We start from the raw sequence: 15076 nt of genomic DNA, 5'->3' as shown, positions 1-15076 counted from the left end.
CTATATTTATCCACGAAATCAAGTGCCAACAAACCTAAAAAAAAATTGTGAAACCACAAAATAAAGATCTACTAAAAATATATGACTTGACAGTGAGTAGTCAATGTACATCCCATACGCTTGTAAGGTTAGGGATATCCGAAGGAATGTTTACCTATCATAATGAACCCAGGAAAAGTATGGGTCCAACACGGTCACCGAAAGTGTTTTTTTCACATTCATGGGTGATATATATCAAGGCGATAGGGATATTTGATGTATAATATGTACGAAGGTAGGACTAGTATAAAGAAACGCAACATAAAGTATAGGAAGGTGAAAAGACAATATAAATGAAGTATATATTAATTGATATATTGTCTTCCTTGTATTGAAGATGAATTTGAAGGAAAGATGTTTTGATTCGCACCAAAATTTGTTACAAAAGTGTTTGCAACATTGAAAATGTTCATCAACAAGTAAATTATATGACAGTCAATACTTTTCATCGCCAGCTAAATAATTAGAATATTTTTGATAAAGATGACAAAGTTCTGATCATTATCACGATATGTAAACTAATTCATGCATGTCGACTTACAAACAAGCTCATTAAGTCTTTTGAATATATCTGTTGCGATCCATTGAAATCAGCAAAACTACCATGCATTTCTATTTTACGAACTGAAGTGGTGTCATTTACGCTTTGATGAAAAACATGAAATTAGCACGGAATGTACGCTGGGCTTAAACAGGATTTCATTAACTGTATATTGTTGATATATTTCAGATATTGATGTGCGATTTGATTTAGCTCTAAATTACCAAGAAACGTTAATGCATAAAAAATTGCTCGAAACACATTTGCAGTAATTAATAAATTAACATATTAAATGGTGACCGGATAACCTGAGCAACTATGTACAGTATTTCTTCAAACATACATTCTTCAACTTATCATTGAACGGAATGTAACGGTTGACAGTTAAACATGTTTTACAAAGATGTGTTTTCAAATATGAACTTTTATACGACGAATTTTAGTCCAACCGAAAAATTACCAAGAAATGTTAATGCATAAAAAATTGCTCGAAACACATTTGCAGTAATTAATAAGTTAACATATTAAATGGTGACCGGATAACCTGAGCAACTATGTACAGCATTTCTTCAAACATACATTCTTCAACTTATCATTGAACGGAATGTAACGGTTGACAGTTAAACATGTTTTACAAAGATGTGTTTTCAAATATGAAATTTTATACGACGATTTTGAGTCCAACCGAAAAGAAAAATCTACAGAAATTCATATCACTGACATCTTTGATACTATTGTGGAGAAGGTCCTCCCAAGTTTTGGTACTCTGACATGGTATTGAAATGAGCATCAACTTCTCGATTACACAAGAGGTAACTCGTCTGAAATCAGAAAGGATATGTTTTAAGATGAGCCATGTTGTTTTACCATTGTTGCTATTGGAACACATAAAACATACGTTTGACCTCTTTTGTCATGTAACCGAATTCCTGGTCTCGGAAAGTATTCAAAATAACATTAGAAGTGTGAATAACTATATATAATATCAAATATACATATAAAAAATTGTGGCCATTTTTGTAGTGTCCATGAAAAATATGTATTTGCTGTTGCAAACGTTTAATTGACTTGCGAAAATTTGCTTTAACGAAAAAAATCAACATTAATTCTACAGTTAAAAACATACAGTGTATTTCTATAGGATATGGGATTTTTATAGGCTTTTCTCTATCATTTATATATACACACACACACACACATATATATATACAAATAAAATTTGATAGTTTATAAAACCAGAATGTCTTTATTCAGAAACTGGTACCAGGTCATACATCATGCTAATTCTATGAAAAGCTACGTACACTTTAACTTTTTTATCTAATTATACGGTTTCACTTACTTTGGTGTTGATGAAGGACGGCCGTCGAAGTTGAAGCTGTCTCACCACCTGAACAAGACTAATTTGCCGATTAAGGCTGATATTTTCTATAGCATTGGCAACAGCACAGAATATACCACATTTCGAGGAACCGTTCCTGAAAACATGTCGTTTCCTCATTATTTTCAATTTTTAGGTCTCGCTTTTGAAAATTCAAAAATCTTTTATTTCATAGATAGTGTCATTTATTTTCTAAAATCTCTCTCTTGATATTAAATTGATTATTGGTTTGCAAATCTTCCTGAAAATATAACATAGAATTGTGATTTTATATCGATATCGCTTAAACGAAATAGGGAGCAGTTGGAGACCATCGAAAATGGACAAGTAACAATATTGAATAAATACTTTCATAAAATGCACCCTGAACAAATGTTTGTGAAAATGCGAGTCGAGGACAAACTTATTTGACGTTTTTATTACAAACGTTATACCGATAACGAATGACAGCAGGGCACATATTTATTTTACGTGTTTTACGTCCACATTGTGGGCTTTCAGCGAACGAGAATAGATAGTAAAGTGAGTAGATGGGGAAAATATGAGAGAGAGTGAGTTACAGAGATGAGGTAGAGAGGGATCGTCTGCTATAATTTTGATGACGACCTCTTGGCCTAAGTATAGCCCTAGCCTAACTCTCACTAAGCCTGTCGTAACGAGAAGATCGGTTAAGGACAGAAAGGAAAAGGAAGTGGGGGTTGAGGGGGGGGGGGTGGGGGTGGGGGGGTGGGGTGGGGGGGTGTCCTGTTCTAAGTAATCCCCATTGCGAATCTAACTCTAACCTCTGGGCCAGCGTTATCATGCCTACTCATTTTTTAAAAACCCACAGAGGGGTTTTTGTTGTGCAAGGTGGACATTCTCACAAAGGCCACCATTTTAAGTTCCATTCGGCCTGTGTGATAAAAGACACATAACAAAAAATGATGCTGATATCACACCAACAAACCTGCAGACGACGGTCACCGGACCACCGGAAGTGTCGTTTAGTTGGTACCGATGCACTGCAGACACCATCTGCACGACACAGCCACTAACACACGTTTGGTTGCTTTTAGGCCAGTCACACATTCTGAATATCTTGAGCTGGAGCGAGTCATAATCCCCCTAGAAAAATTCAGCGAAACTATACCATGCATTTTCCTATATTTCCCACCACTCTTTCATCGCCTTTGTTAAGCAGAACAGAAACAAAGTCGAGGATTTTAATCTTATCGTCAAAGAGCGCGATATTATTTGATTGAATATGCTTGTTCTAGTCTGATCGAGATCAGAAATCAGTACCAACTTTAAAGACTTATTTGACCTCAGGTGTTGATGATTGTTGATTACTACTCATTTCCTACTCATTAATACGCATAAGCAGCCTTTAGGACTCTACAGAGTATTCGTTAGTGGGTAACTTACAATTTTAGACAGGTACATATCTGCTATGACGACGGAATTCTCAATACGAGGCTTATTTTTAAAACGTATAGAAAAATGCGCCGTTGTTATCTCCGCCTCTTCTTTTGAGGGCATCAGGTAAGGATCCTATGTGACAGATACATAAGAAGTGATGAAACGATTGTAAACGCCAGGAAACTATTAAGATTTGAACTGTTAGACGTTAAGTGTATGAAAAACTACATTTCACATAGGTTTATGTTGTTCTCAAACATGAAAATCATCGTAATACTTCTATAACCAATGGATGTGCATTATTTAAATCATAATGTTTATAATTCTCACAGATCGTAATTCTAAGAAATAACGCTTATTTATAGTTCAAATATAATACAGAAATTTGCATTTATATGTATTTGTGAACTCATCATTTTATGAAACATACATGTATAACATTACACAAAATAGGAGAGAGAAAATGTTTTGGTAATTTTTTGTGAATTTTCAGGTTTACAAACGTTAGTATCAGCATCGCTATCCAGGATGGCTACGGCCGTAGATCTGTGGTCATAAATCATCGCCCAGAAGTCATCAGCAGTATGAGGAAGAGGCCACTGGGTAGCTATATACCTCTCATTGTTCTGAACACTCTGCAATATGTTAATTTATATCGGCATTTAGTTCAATACCATGAATGATGTCTAATACAAAACTTGTGGTATGTATTGAGTCCAATATACATTTATTATTTACCATTTAATCGTACGATTAAATTGTTCCCTTTGAACATGATATTTAGGCCATTAACTATGACAATTACCGCAAATAGCTTTAATTGTTTTTAAATTGAAAATTAATGAGATGAACAAAGTATATTTTTACTGATCGACTAATGTTTTTTTTCTTATATCTCATGAACATATGTTAATAAGAACATACCTTTTCTTCAAACGGCAAATATAAGTTATAGCTATCTATTGTAAAATGTTTCAATTTAGGTTATTCGAATGACTGAAAACACCGGATTTATTTAATATCCTGTTATACAGTTTATTTTGAAAGCATTTAGCAGAGAAAATACGATGTAATACAGTATATTAATTTATTAAATGTTACAGGAAGAAAAACAGCGTTGATATAACCCGTCCTGTTTCCTGGCTGTGACGACAGTAGAGGACGGTGGGTGTAGCCTGCATAAAAAGAAATGATCTTTTAAAAAGAAAATGTCAGTTAGATGTGTTTCTCTTATTGGGACTCGGATCATGGAGGATGTCGTTAAAACAGATTGAATTCTACTACAGATGTTTATTTTGCTTATGTGTAAATTACTGGACAGAAGGTTTGGTAACTTAATTACTGATATAATTCATTTTGCATTATTTATACTGTGTTTTAATTTCATATAGAAATCATGAGTCGACGACTCCGACGATTGGCCCAAGTAAATATTACAATAATGATAACAATCCAATGTGGCCCAAGTAAATATTACAATAATAATAACATTCCAAAGTAACAAAAGAACATAAAAAAGAACGTTTAATGTTTTCATTTAATTGAAAATATACCTAAGTAGTGCACTTTAATGTTCATTTTCGCATTGAGTTTTGAGAATGATGAATGTATGTAAAACTATAAAAATAATAAACATTTTTGACGATATGGCTTTCAGACACGTTGATTCTAAAGCACAATTACTACACTTCAGGTTTCAAAGTGTTTTCAGAAAATCCAGAGAGTATTTATAAAAAGAAATACAACAGTTACTTACCTGGCAGTATTTTTCGGTCCCTGTTTTTCTTTTCGTTTTCTGGCTCCATGCCACCTGCTATTTGATCGTTGGGAAGGATTGGACGATTATCATCGAGCATCTGACAATTGATAATATAACATTAAGTGAAAAAGTAACATTAAATAACAATGATAACAGCTTGATAAACCATTTGTAAAATTATTTCACAAAATCACTGATTGATGCGGACATGATTCAAACTAACATCAATTTAACTTCTGAATAAAGTGTGTCGTGATTGATCAAATATCAACTATACGTGTAGATATTTTCTCAGCTTTGAAGTTGGTCATTATAAACTACCAAGAATAAATGATTCAAGATGCAATTACATTGCGTCTTTCAAGATAACCACTAAAGATTTGAAATTCACAAAGAAGGCACAGACACACTGTGTTCTTTTCCTCAGAATGATAAAAAATATTCTTTAATAAATTTCCGTTCATCACAACCAGCTGGAAAATGCTTCTACTGATTATCTTTTCAAACAATACTTTCAACAAACTCATCAAAATATTTTTGCAAATTTTTGTATCTATCAACAACGATATGCAAGTCATTTTAGCATCAGCAAATTATATTTCTTAGGTTTCTACATTACACATGAATAATTGTAGCTGATGTATATGTTTTATGACATTGAAATGGAAATAATATTTGTTTAGTGCGTGTGATATGAAGAATCATGCTGAATCGAGTTCCTTGAATTTTAAAGAAAAACTACGCGAGAATACGTGTCTTTACTGTTTTATCAAGTTAATCCCTACAATTACAATTGACAGGAACAAAAGCTTAATGTGTATAGTAGAAAAAATAAGGAAAATATATTTTCTTCGCGTATAAAGAAACTCAGTGATTACCTAAATGAAAGTGTGTTGAAGTAGGGAACGGAGAGAGAGAGAGAGAGAGAGAGAGAGCAGGTGGGATGGGAGTGGATCTTAAAAATGGAAACCATTATATATGTCCAATTGAATGAACGGGCACATGCCTTAACATCTTTTCACATTCGATAAGGGAATCGCAACTTCGTCGCCATTGGGAAAGTTCTTTATCTGTCACACCACTAAACTACTCAGTTTTTTCCATATCGGTGCTGTTGCATTAAATTCTATGAACGCTTCACACCTCAGCACGCAAAGCATTTTACGCATAACCACAAGCATTCTCTTTGTTCCTTATCTTTATTTTCATTTCGATTTGATGTGTGTTCAGAAGTCAACAGAAGCTGACTTGTGTATTTAACATTCCTTGATCTTTCAATATTTGTGTACATCGCAAATGGTTTTCCTCTTTCTAAATCCTCAGTGTACTTACATGGTAATCTTGAAGTAGACAAGATGACTGCAAGTATTGGGATTTGAAGTCGCCCATGGTCAGACTTGATTTGTCAATGAGAAAAAGCTCAAGTAAGGCACGGTAGATAAAGATGTACTGTGGCTGTAATACAATATAACAATCTATGACGAAATTTGATTACAGCTTATTTGAATAGTATGTACATATATATGTATCTAATAACAACACTGAAAACCAACTCTGATTTTTACTTAAAATAGAAAAATATAAATAGATGTCAAATAAATTAATGATATCAATGATAAGACTTGGGTATAATTCAGAAAGAAGTTCCCCATGAGTGTTTTCAAACAAAATTGCTTGTCTGTGGACCGATTCATTGATGAAATTGGTATAAAACATTCGTTAGATAACGTTTGCCTTAGAATTCATGCATTTACAGTTTTCGTATTTTGGTTACAATAAATGCATTGTTTAAAGATCCTATACAGTGGTAGAAACAAAAACCTTTGTCTGAACCATATCCATCCTGTCCTTTCTCATGCTGTGAATGTATGCAGCTGGGTTCACTCCCTCTGTGTACTTTCCGTGTTTGTACAATGCATCGCTAGCTATGAATACCCCGGTACGTCCAACACCAGCACTGAAGAAAAGATACAGGAATTTACATGAAAGAGCATAGCACAGCTCATTTGTACACACTTTGTTATGTTGATATTGGTATTCCTTGTTGTGTTTGAGCTTCATATGTCAAAACCATTTCTGAAGGTGAAGTGGAGAAGGAGAGGAGAAATCAGATTGCGGAGGGAAGTAGCTGGATAGTGTATTTTTATTTATATACTTATCTACTAAACTCGTCGTCAAACTTCTGTACATTTTCCTGCATCAACGAGGAATTATTTTCTCTTTATTTTCGTTACAAATTTAAGCATGTAAGTACCTCTGAAAACAACTATTGTTGTCTTAATAGGATTGCACGTATATCTACCTGCAATGAACAATCATTGGTCCTGAGGAACTTGGTTTGACAGACTCTACATGGAGAAGGAAGAGGGCAAAATGCATGACGTCAGGTATGTCGTTGTCAGGCCACTTTTTGAAATGGAACTGAGTAACCACTCTCTTCTCATTTGTCTGAAAAAAAATCAAGGAATCAAATGTTTTGTTTTAGCTGCACACAGTTGTTCCATTATAAGTTAATCAGATGAATGTGGATAATAGTTAATGCTGTTAGTGATTTTGCTAAATGCAGACTTTCCAATAATCCTTCAATCTTAGGACCATGATTTAGTGACCATGCTGTCTGGAATAACCAATTAATTATTAAGCTTGACACCAGCGCTATAAAATATGATTTCTGAACAAAATGTTTCCTGCATATATATTGAAATAATTAATAGTATATGCTTTTCTCACATAATCCGCCTGTTGGGCAATGAATTCGCCCACGTAATATTATTGAATATGTCATTACTATAATATTCCCTCGAGCATTTCTCATTGACAATCAGAAATCGATTGTGATGTGATTTTATGGATAATGATATTACGTCATGAACTGAAAATGGCGGAACAAATTAGCTACCTCTGTACATTTCACACGAGATTTCAAAATAGTCTCTAAGCTTAAATTTTGACAAACCTAAATTAAAAGTTTAGAGACCAGTTTAAAAAAATGTTATATAAAATGAAAATTCATTTAAGATCCTATGTCAATGACATATTTCACATTACATCAAATTCATATTCTTTTAACATGTCGGCATTTTCTTCTCTTTTCTTTTTCACTGCAGTGAATAACAGTTGAACATTTTATGTTACGAAATCGACGGCATTTTTGATATCCTCATATTTCGAATGACTACACTTGTTAGAAATGATACAATAATGTACACGGAACCGGCGTGTTAATATCAATTTAATTAAAATTTTCAAATAAAGATTAATGTATTGTATTTTTCTTTGATTTACATTACATTTGTGTCGTCAGAACAGATCTTGTTGGGTTACGTTGGTTGTGATCCGTTTAACCTAAAACATTGTCTGAATATGAATAGTGAAATTGATTTAGATGGACGAAGATACTTAAACGTCTATCGTATTAGTTTACCATATGGTTATTGCAGTATGGGAAAGGTGTATATAAATATTTCAAAGGCAGATTTTTAATATTATTTGGACATTCTTATCATTGGCCCAGCTATCTCCAGATTCCCAGAACAGAGAAACAACCGTATAATGATGTTTTGACGTTTACTCCATTTATCGCCATACAATATCAAATTGGATTCAAATTTTCAGTTTTACTTTAAATCTTGAAGGAAAAATGAAGTCTTTTGAGAGTTATGAAAAGGATTCATAACTCTCATCTTCAAGACATTTTTTTTTTCGTTTAATTTCATCCTCGAAAATGGTGGAAAAGAAAACTGCTTGAAGTATTGAAATGACTAAATGAATATCTTAATAATAACGGAAGATGCTCATTCAATTTATTAGCATTCTTTATATGACAGCATGCAAAATAGAAAAGTTTTCAACCTTGGATGAAGTATTTAACCTACTTTTTTGTTTTCAAGCATCAGCTCCCGAACTGTATATGCCGCATATTGATTGGAAGATGTTAAGCTTAACTTCAAATTGTAGTGTTCGATCGGATCACCACTATCAGGCCAGTACTGATCAACTTTACGCTAAAAAGAAGATGGTTTATGACACACACACATATATATGACTAGACATGTTTGAGATTAATGTTAAGAAATCATATGAGTAACATATTGATAATGCTTATTATTCAGCATGCAAATTAATCATATGCCGTCTTTTTACAGGTCAAATAGGCCAGGTAAACATTCAATATAAAGCCCTACCTCTCTTTGTGGGCGGATTACAAATACAAGAATATCAAACAATGAGAATATCAAATATGGTACAAAAGTCTCGAGATGCTAATAACTTCACTGAAGAAAAGCATGTACATGTAAGTGTTCGCATCATTCCAATACAAGATACTTCCTTGATGGATGATTAGGATACAAGACTTTCCTGTTAACAGCTGTCGAAGAGAGCACTGTTTAAATACTAATAGAAAGAACGAATTTGTAACTTCGACTGTTTCGCAAACATTTATCATATTGCTGGCAACTGGAGTATTCTTTACATTAAACTGTCTGCATTAAAGTAAATGTACAATTTACAATAATTTTTAGAATAATCTAAACTTTAGGTTATATGCTAACTGTATCGAATTCTAAATGATATTAATTATGCGTCTCTAATGTATTTAATTCAAAACTGATATTGAAAGAGATAAATAATTGTGTCTTTTGTACAGTCCTTTCAGACTGCAACCACTGCTGGTGGACTTTTAGTCTCCGATGTTTGCTTTTACTTGCAAGCCATGTTTTTATTCTTTAACTGAATAAAAGCGCGGTTAAGGATGTACAAGTATACTTGACGTTCTTTTGAAATGAATAATAATAGGAAATTATGGGGTCAGTGAATGTCACTGTAAAGTTTTCTCAGTCATCTCTTAGGTTTCAACATTTTAGGCCTTATAGTTTACTTTGAATGTAAAATGATGTCCTTGCTTAAAATATAACGTTAGACTCAATCTTCAAGGTTCAGATTATTTAGCTTCAATCAGGATTATGATTTAGAACTTATCCTGATTTACGTACAAATTAATAATAAAATCAACCAAATTCCGAAATGGTGTTATTTGACCTTACACCGTAAAATATGAAATAATTAGATATCACACAGACCAGTATGACATATACATAACAGTTGAAGCATCATGGACGGCGGCACCTAGAAAGACGAAGTAGCTGTGTGTTCCAATGTAATTCATTTTTTAGTACAGTGTATTTAATTCTAGATTTGTTTCTAAATGTGCTAATATATTGTATGTCTTTTGTACAATCCTCAACAATTCGATCATGATGAGTTTAAAAAGGAGGAAAAATGTTTCTACAAAGAAAAGACAAACCTTTGCCATTTCTATACACTTTGCGAGCATCACTATCTTTTTCGTCTTAAGCTGCCAGACCATTTGCCAGAAATCACCAAGAGTGCAACCTTTCGGACCTATAATGCCAAATTGATAACGGTTCTTTAAACAAGAATGCTTTGCCGCACTATAGAAATACTTTGCTTTTAGTTAGATATCACGAGTAAGTTCAATATTACACCTACTTGAACTTGATTGTCTGAAAAAGAGGAGTGCCAGTTTGGGCCTCCTAGTGGCCATGACGAATACTTTTTATTTTTTGTTTGTTTTTTGTTTTGTCTATTAAAAACTTGAGGTCAGGCGGTAATGACATGAAATTAATCTAAGGTCAGCTCAAGGCTGTTCAGTTGTTATAGGGGGACGAGTGGGGGATCAAATTCATAATTATTGCAATATTTATCAAACTAAAAGTGCCCTAATTACTAATTAAGTCACACTTGAGCACCGTATTTTGTCTTAATACATCTATAAACAATGTGTGTATCAGCTGCAGTGTATTTGTTTGAAATATGTTTGCAAATATGGATGATATTAAAATGGAAATAATCAATTCAGCACCGGGTTTCACAGGATCATAAATGACCTTTTTCTATTACTTACGGGACTGAATGTTTGTTTACTGCTTTAGTAAGGGGAATGGTGGTGTTGGGATATTCATTTAGGAGTTACTGTCGCTGTCACAATCTGACCAGCTCTCCACCGTCATTGTGTCATCAACACAACTAAGGAAACTTGAGGGGGCAGTTGTTTATGCAGTATCAGACTGGTGTCGGTCATAAGAAAGATACCATAGGACAGATGCAATGTGGGCACAGCAGCCGACTACTCTGGCACCAACCTTACATTGAAAAAATAACTAAAATTGCTTAGGACATGCCCGTTTTCAACTTTACAAGAAGAACAGCTAATGCAGTCCTTGCACTGTTTAGTGAAGAGTACAGAGATGTGTAAACTGACTGTAAAAGCTTGGAAAACTAAGATTTATAAAGTCTGATTGTTTTAGAGTCAGGTGTCTCATTCTGATGGTCTAAACCACTGTTAGAATGCTCTACTGGTTCATGGTGTTTGTAGAATCTCCCTCTGCATTTCTTACATACAGGGTCACCTAAACATAAATCTTTATTGATGTTATCTTTCAAGAAAGACAGAACATCTGCCTGATTCAGACAATATATTCTGACTTTATAATCTGCTTTGCAGCATGCACACTGATTGTTTACTGGCATTTTGCAAAAATAACAAAAAGTTTACATAAACTAAACAAAATACTATAATACTATTATATATATGTCACACTTGTATGAATGAAATTGTATTTAACGGTTTAGTGATACACAAGATATGTGCATAAGTCAATGAATGTACGAACTGCACAGAACAAAGTATCCTTATATATCTGGATATACCATGTGTTACATACACTGCATTGTAGATTACTAAAGTTTGCTAGTGTTTGAAACAAGACCATTAACAAGGTATACATCAGGGAGATGTCATGATGTCATACTATTTTATGTTAAAGCTCTAGTGTCAAACAATCTTATGTTAAAGCTCAAGAATACAACTAATGCACGGAAGAATTATTATACTGTGAAATTTATTTGAAATAATTTTTCATACAGTATAATTCAATATTCATTTTCATTAACTGGAATAAGAGAGTGACTGGTGCTCTTGCACTTTAAATTGTAACTAGTCTATTTAAATGGCATGCCTCTCTTATCCTGACTGTAACTTCTTCATTGCTCTAATTCATGCAAACATATTTCAAATAAATACACTGCAGGTGAAAAACGTATTGTTTATTAACACAAAAAACGGTGTTCAAGTGTGACTTAATTAGTAATTAGGGCACTTAATTACCGTGACCTACTTTTCAACAATGGCGTATTTTTTGGTCATTTTTTCTAATGAAGGTTTTGAAATATATCAGCAAATGACATTTAAGAGAAAAAAAACTAAAAAAAAAATTTTAGTTTGATAAATATTGCAATAATTATGAATTAGATCCACCACTCGTCCCCCTATAACAACTGAACAGCCTTGAGCTGACCTTAGATTAATTTCATGTCATTACCGCCTGACCTCAAGTTTTTAATAGACAAAAAATAAAAAGTATTCGTCATGGCCACCGGAAGTCCCAAACTGGCACTCCTCCTTTCAGAGCTATCGCAACGTGGTTGTCAGTATTAACGTATAATAGATATGGTAAGTAATTGTGACACAGTATGGTACCTTGTAGACGTTAAGATGAAAAAGACGTAGGAGCATTCAATTACTTTTTGTTGTGAAACATCATTCGATTCGCTATTTGAGAGAGAGACTACTACATCTGCGTATGAATTTATTTGATGTATACCTTGTATATATCGTGTATACCTTATATATATATATATAAGGTTATTTTATAATCCAACAAATCAATCTATATTTTTGCATTTTTAAATTTCAATATAGTATTACACGATGAATATTAGATAGCTATTGAGTACTTATATTTAATCCTACATGGGCTTCATATTGAACTATTTTCTGGAGGATTGATGCCGCAGGCAAACTTCCTGAACATAATGCGACGAAGGAAATCAAATTTAGGCTGCTTGTGTCTTGGAAAAAAGAACTTTTTCCTTGCTTACACAGGAGTGCTTTCTTTTCTCATGATCATATATCGGATGATGTCTTAATGTAAATAGAACGTGTTGTCATATTTCAGTTATTTACTACTTGCCTTGTGTTGCCACATACTCATTTGTTCCTTCCAAATTCTGAAAGCAATCGTACGTGGTATCAAGCATTGTTAAACCAACGTGATTCAATATTCTTCTCAGTGTAGTTCAAGAATGACAAAATCAAAACGTTTAGTTAAGTTAAAGGTCACAAATAAATAAAGAGACTTGCACATTTTGCTTGAAACTTACTAGGGAATTAGCCGACACTATTGAATATCAATCTTGATCATCTTACCTTTTTCTACATTCCGTTTAACCAGACATATAATGCTCTTTAACGACAAACTTAATGGATCGAGAGTTTATATATATATATCCAAAAGGAAAACTGTTGCATTCCCCATTCCAATAAGTGTTTTAGTTAGTGTGTGTGTGTATGTGTGGTGGTGGTGTGCATGAGAGAGAGAGAGAGACATCCGTTTTCCGTTCAGTGGCACTTTTTAATGAGTGACCCAGCTACTGCAACAGATACTACTTATCATCTCTACAATTTTTATAAAGCGAAATTAAAAACAAAGTATTAATGGAAAAAATTGCTGGCTTAAAATCTTTTGAACTGCATTTAAAGTGTCTCTCAACAACTGCATTATCAACATTCTGAATTTGAGCCTATGCAAACTTACATCAATATAACCTCTTTACTGACCTTTATAAAGTTAGCATTGATGTAACTTCGGTTTCCAAGTTGTACCCTGGAGTGATCGTCTGTAAGTCCAGAAAAGAAAGTCTTATCGATTTTTGTTCCTTGATTTTGATCGGCTACTTCAATCATATCTCTCATCATGAAACACCTTTTGTTTCGTCCCTGACCATTTGTTCATATCAAAGTAATCTATGTTACTGTTATTCTTTGGTTTTGATGAGCTACATTTTTACTTTGCCATCATCGTTTTGTCTCCCTCCCCGCTCTTCCCGGGTCTGTTTACATAAATTTTAATGTTTAAGCTTTAAGAACTTACTTTGAGACATATATAAAATATAACTTTATTCGGGGGTCAGCTGTATCATTCATCGTTTTAAACGTGAAACAAAATCGCGAAAACATTTCTTTGTTTTTTTAGTTTGAATTAATTATGTTGAATATTTTCGCTGAAACATTAAACAAAAGAATATTGTGCAGCTTTCTTTGATAACACTTACACGGAATTATATTCGTGTATCTGTTCTTTTTCATGTTTTCATCCTTAACTGACTCTTCACAAGGGAACTGGATACCAGACTGAAAATCCTAAATCGTAAACAAAAAATTACATAGACGAGGATAGTGGTATTTTCAATATGTAAAGGATGCCTCTTAATATCCAATGTCAATTATGGAGGAGACGATGATGTAACAATGGCATAAAATCAACTTAAAGACCTACTAGAGAAGTATACAGGAATTCGTCGTGGGGTTTCTATGTCAATTTTCTGGTGTAAATTGTTTCGTACAATATATATTAACCATTCTTATTTAGCAATTCATTTTAATTTCACATATGTATACATTACATCTATATACTAACATTGAAGTCCCTTTCAAATTCGTCGCAGTTTTCTTTTCTGGCGATTTCCATTCGAAGATGCTCTGTTAGCGTTTTCCTTGATACTACGTTTTCCCTGCAATTGTTGATGACGCTCTCAAACGTTATCATACCTGTATGGTTTGGTTCGTCATCCATATGTATATCTGATGTAACGTCATCATACACGACACCTGGTTAGAATTGGTGTGTATGTAATAAGAGGGTTTTTAATAATCTATTATACATATACAATCGGACCATGAGTTTTCATATTTCCTTTTTATGAAATAAGAATAGAACTTATTTCAGATTTCTTGTTTTGTCATTATTTCATCTTTCTTAATGTAAAATCATTGAGTCATCGCGACTAAATGTATATATATATTCATTATGACATT

The 15076-nt window shown here is 33.4% G+C and overlaps 1 protein-coding gene across 1 annotated transcript; it reads right to left on the bottom strand.

Annotated features, from left to right (window-relative positions):
- Nucleotides 1-1311: 1311 nt before the first annotated feature.
- LOC132543078 (receptor-type tyrosine-protein phosphatase alpha-like) lies at nt 1312-14834 on the bottom strand. The gene is made up of 16 exons (XM_060206536.1): nt 14679-14834; nt 14314-14401; nt 13820-13878; nt 13173-13209; nt 10424-10521; nt 8994-9122; nt 7421-7566; nt 6940-7075; nt 6451-6573; nt 5116-5215; nt 4461-4534; nt 3863-3994; nt 3366-3491; nt 2908-3065; nt 1923-2058; nt 1312-1401 (listed from the first exon to the last, which is right to left on the bottom strand). Exons 1-16 carry the CDS (start codon nt 14832-14834, stop codon nt 1312-1314), a joined length of 1788 nt encoding a protein of 595 aa, XP_060062519.1.
- Nucleotides 14835-15076: the final 242 nt, after the last annotated feature.

The sequence above is a fragment of the Ylistrum balloti genome, unplaced genomic scaffold, assembly GCF_031769215.1.
Source record: "Ylistrum balloti isolate Yb309-2 unplaced genomic scaffold, AGI_CSIRO_Ybal_v1 Utg369578, whole genome shotgun sequence".
In the NCBI taxonomy this organism is placed as follows: Eukaryota; Metazoa; Mollusca; class Bivalvia; order Pectinida; family Pectinidae; genus Ylistrum; species Ylistrum balloti.
Note: the sequence above shows the minus strand (reverse complement) of the source record. Positions and strands in the feature narration are given on the sequence as shown.

Bases quoted from the DNA above. Each gene is read 5' to 3' on its own strand.
- LOC132543078 (XM_060206536.1), bottom strand. From the start codon at position 14,834: ATGGATGACGAACCAAACCATACAGGTATGATAACGTTTGAGAGCGTC. The intron at 7,076-7,420 runs GTAGATATACGT...TCTTTTCTTCAG, and splicing joins CCAATGATTGTTCATTGCAG to TGCTGGTGTTGGACGTACCG. The intron at 3,066-3,365 runs GTAAGTTACCCA...GAATTTTTCTAG, and splicing joins ATATGTACCTGTCTAAAATT to GGGGATTATGACTCGCTCCA.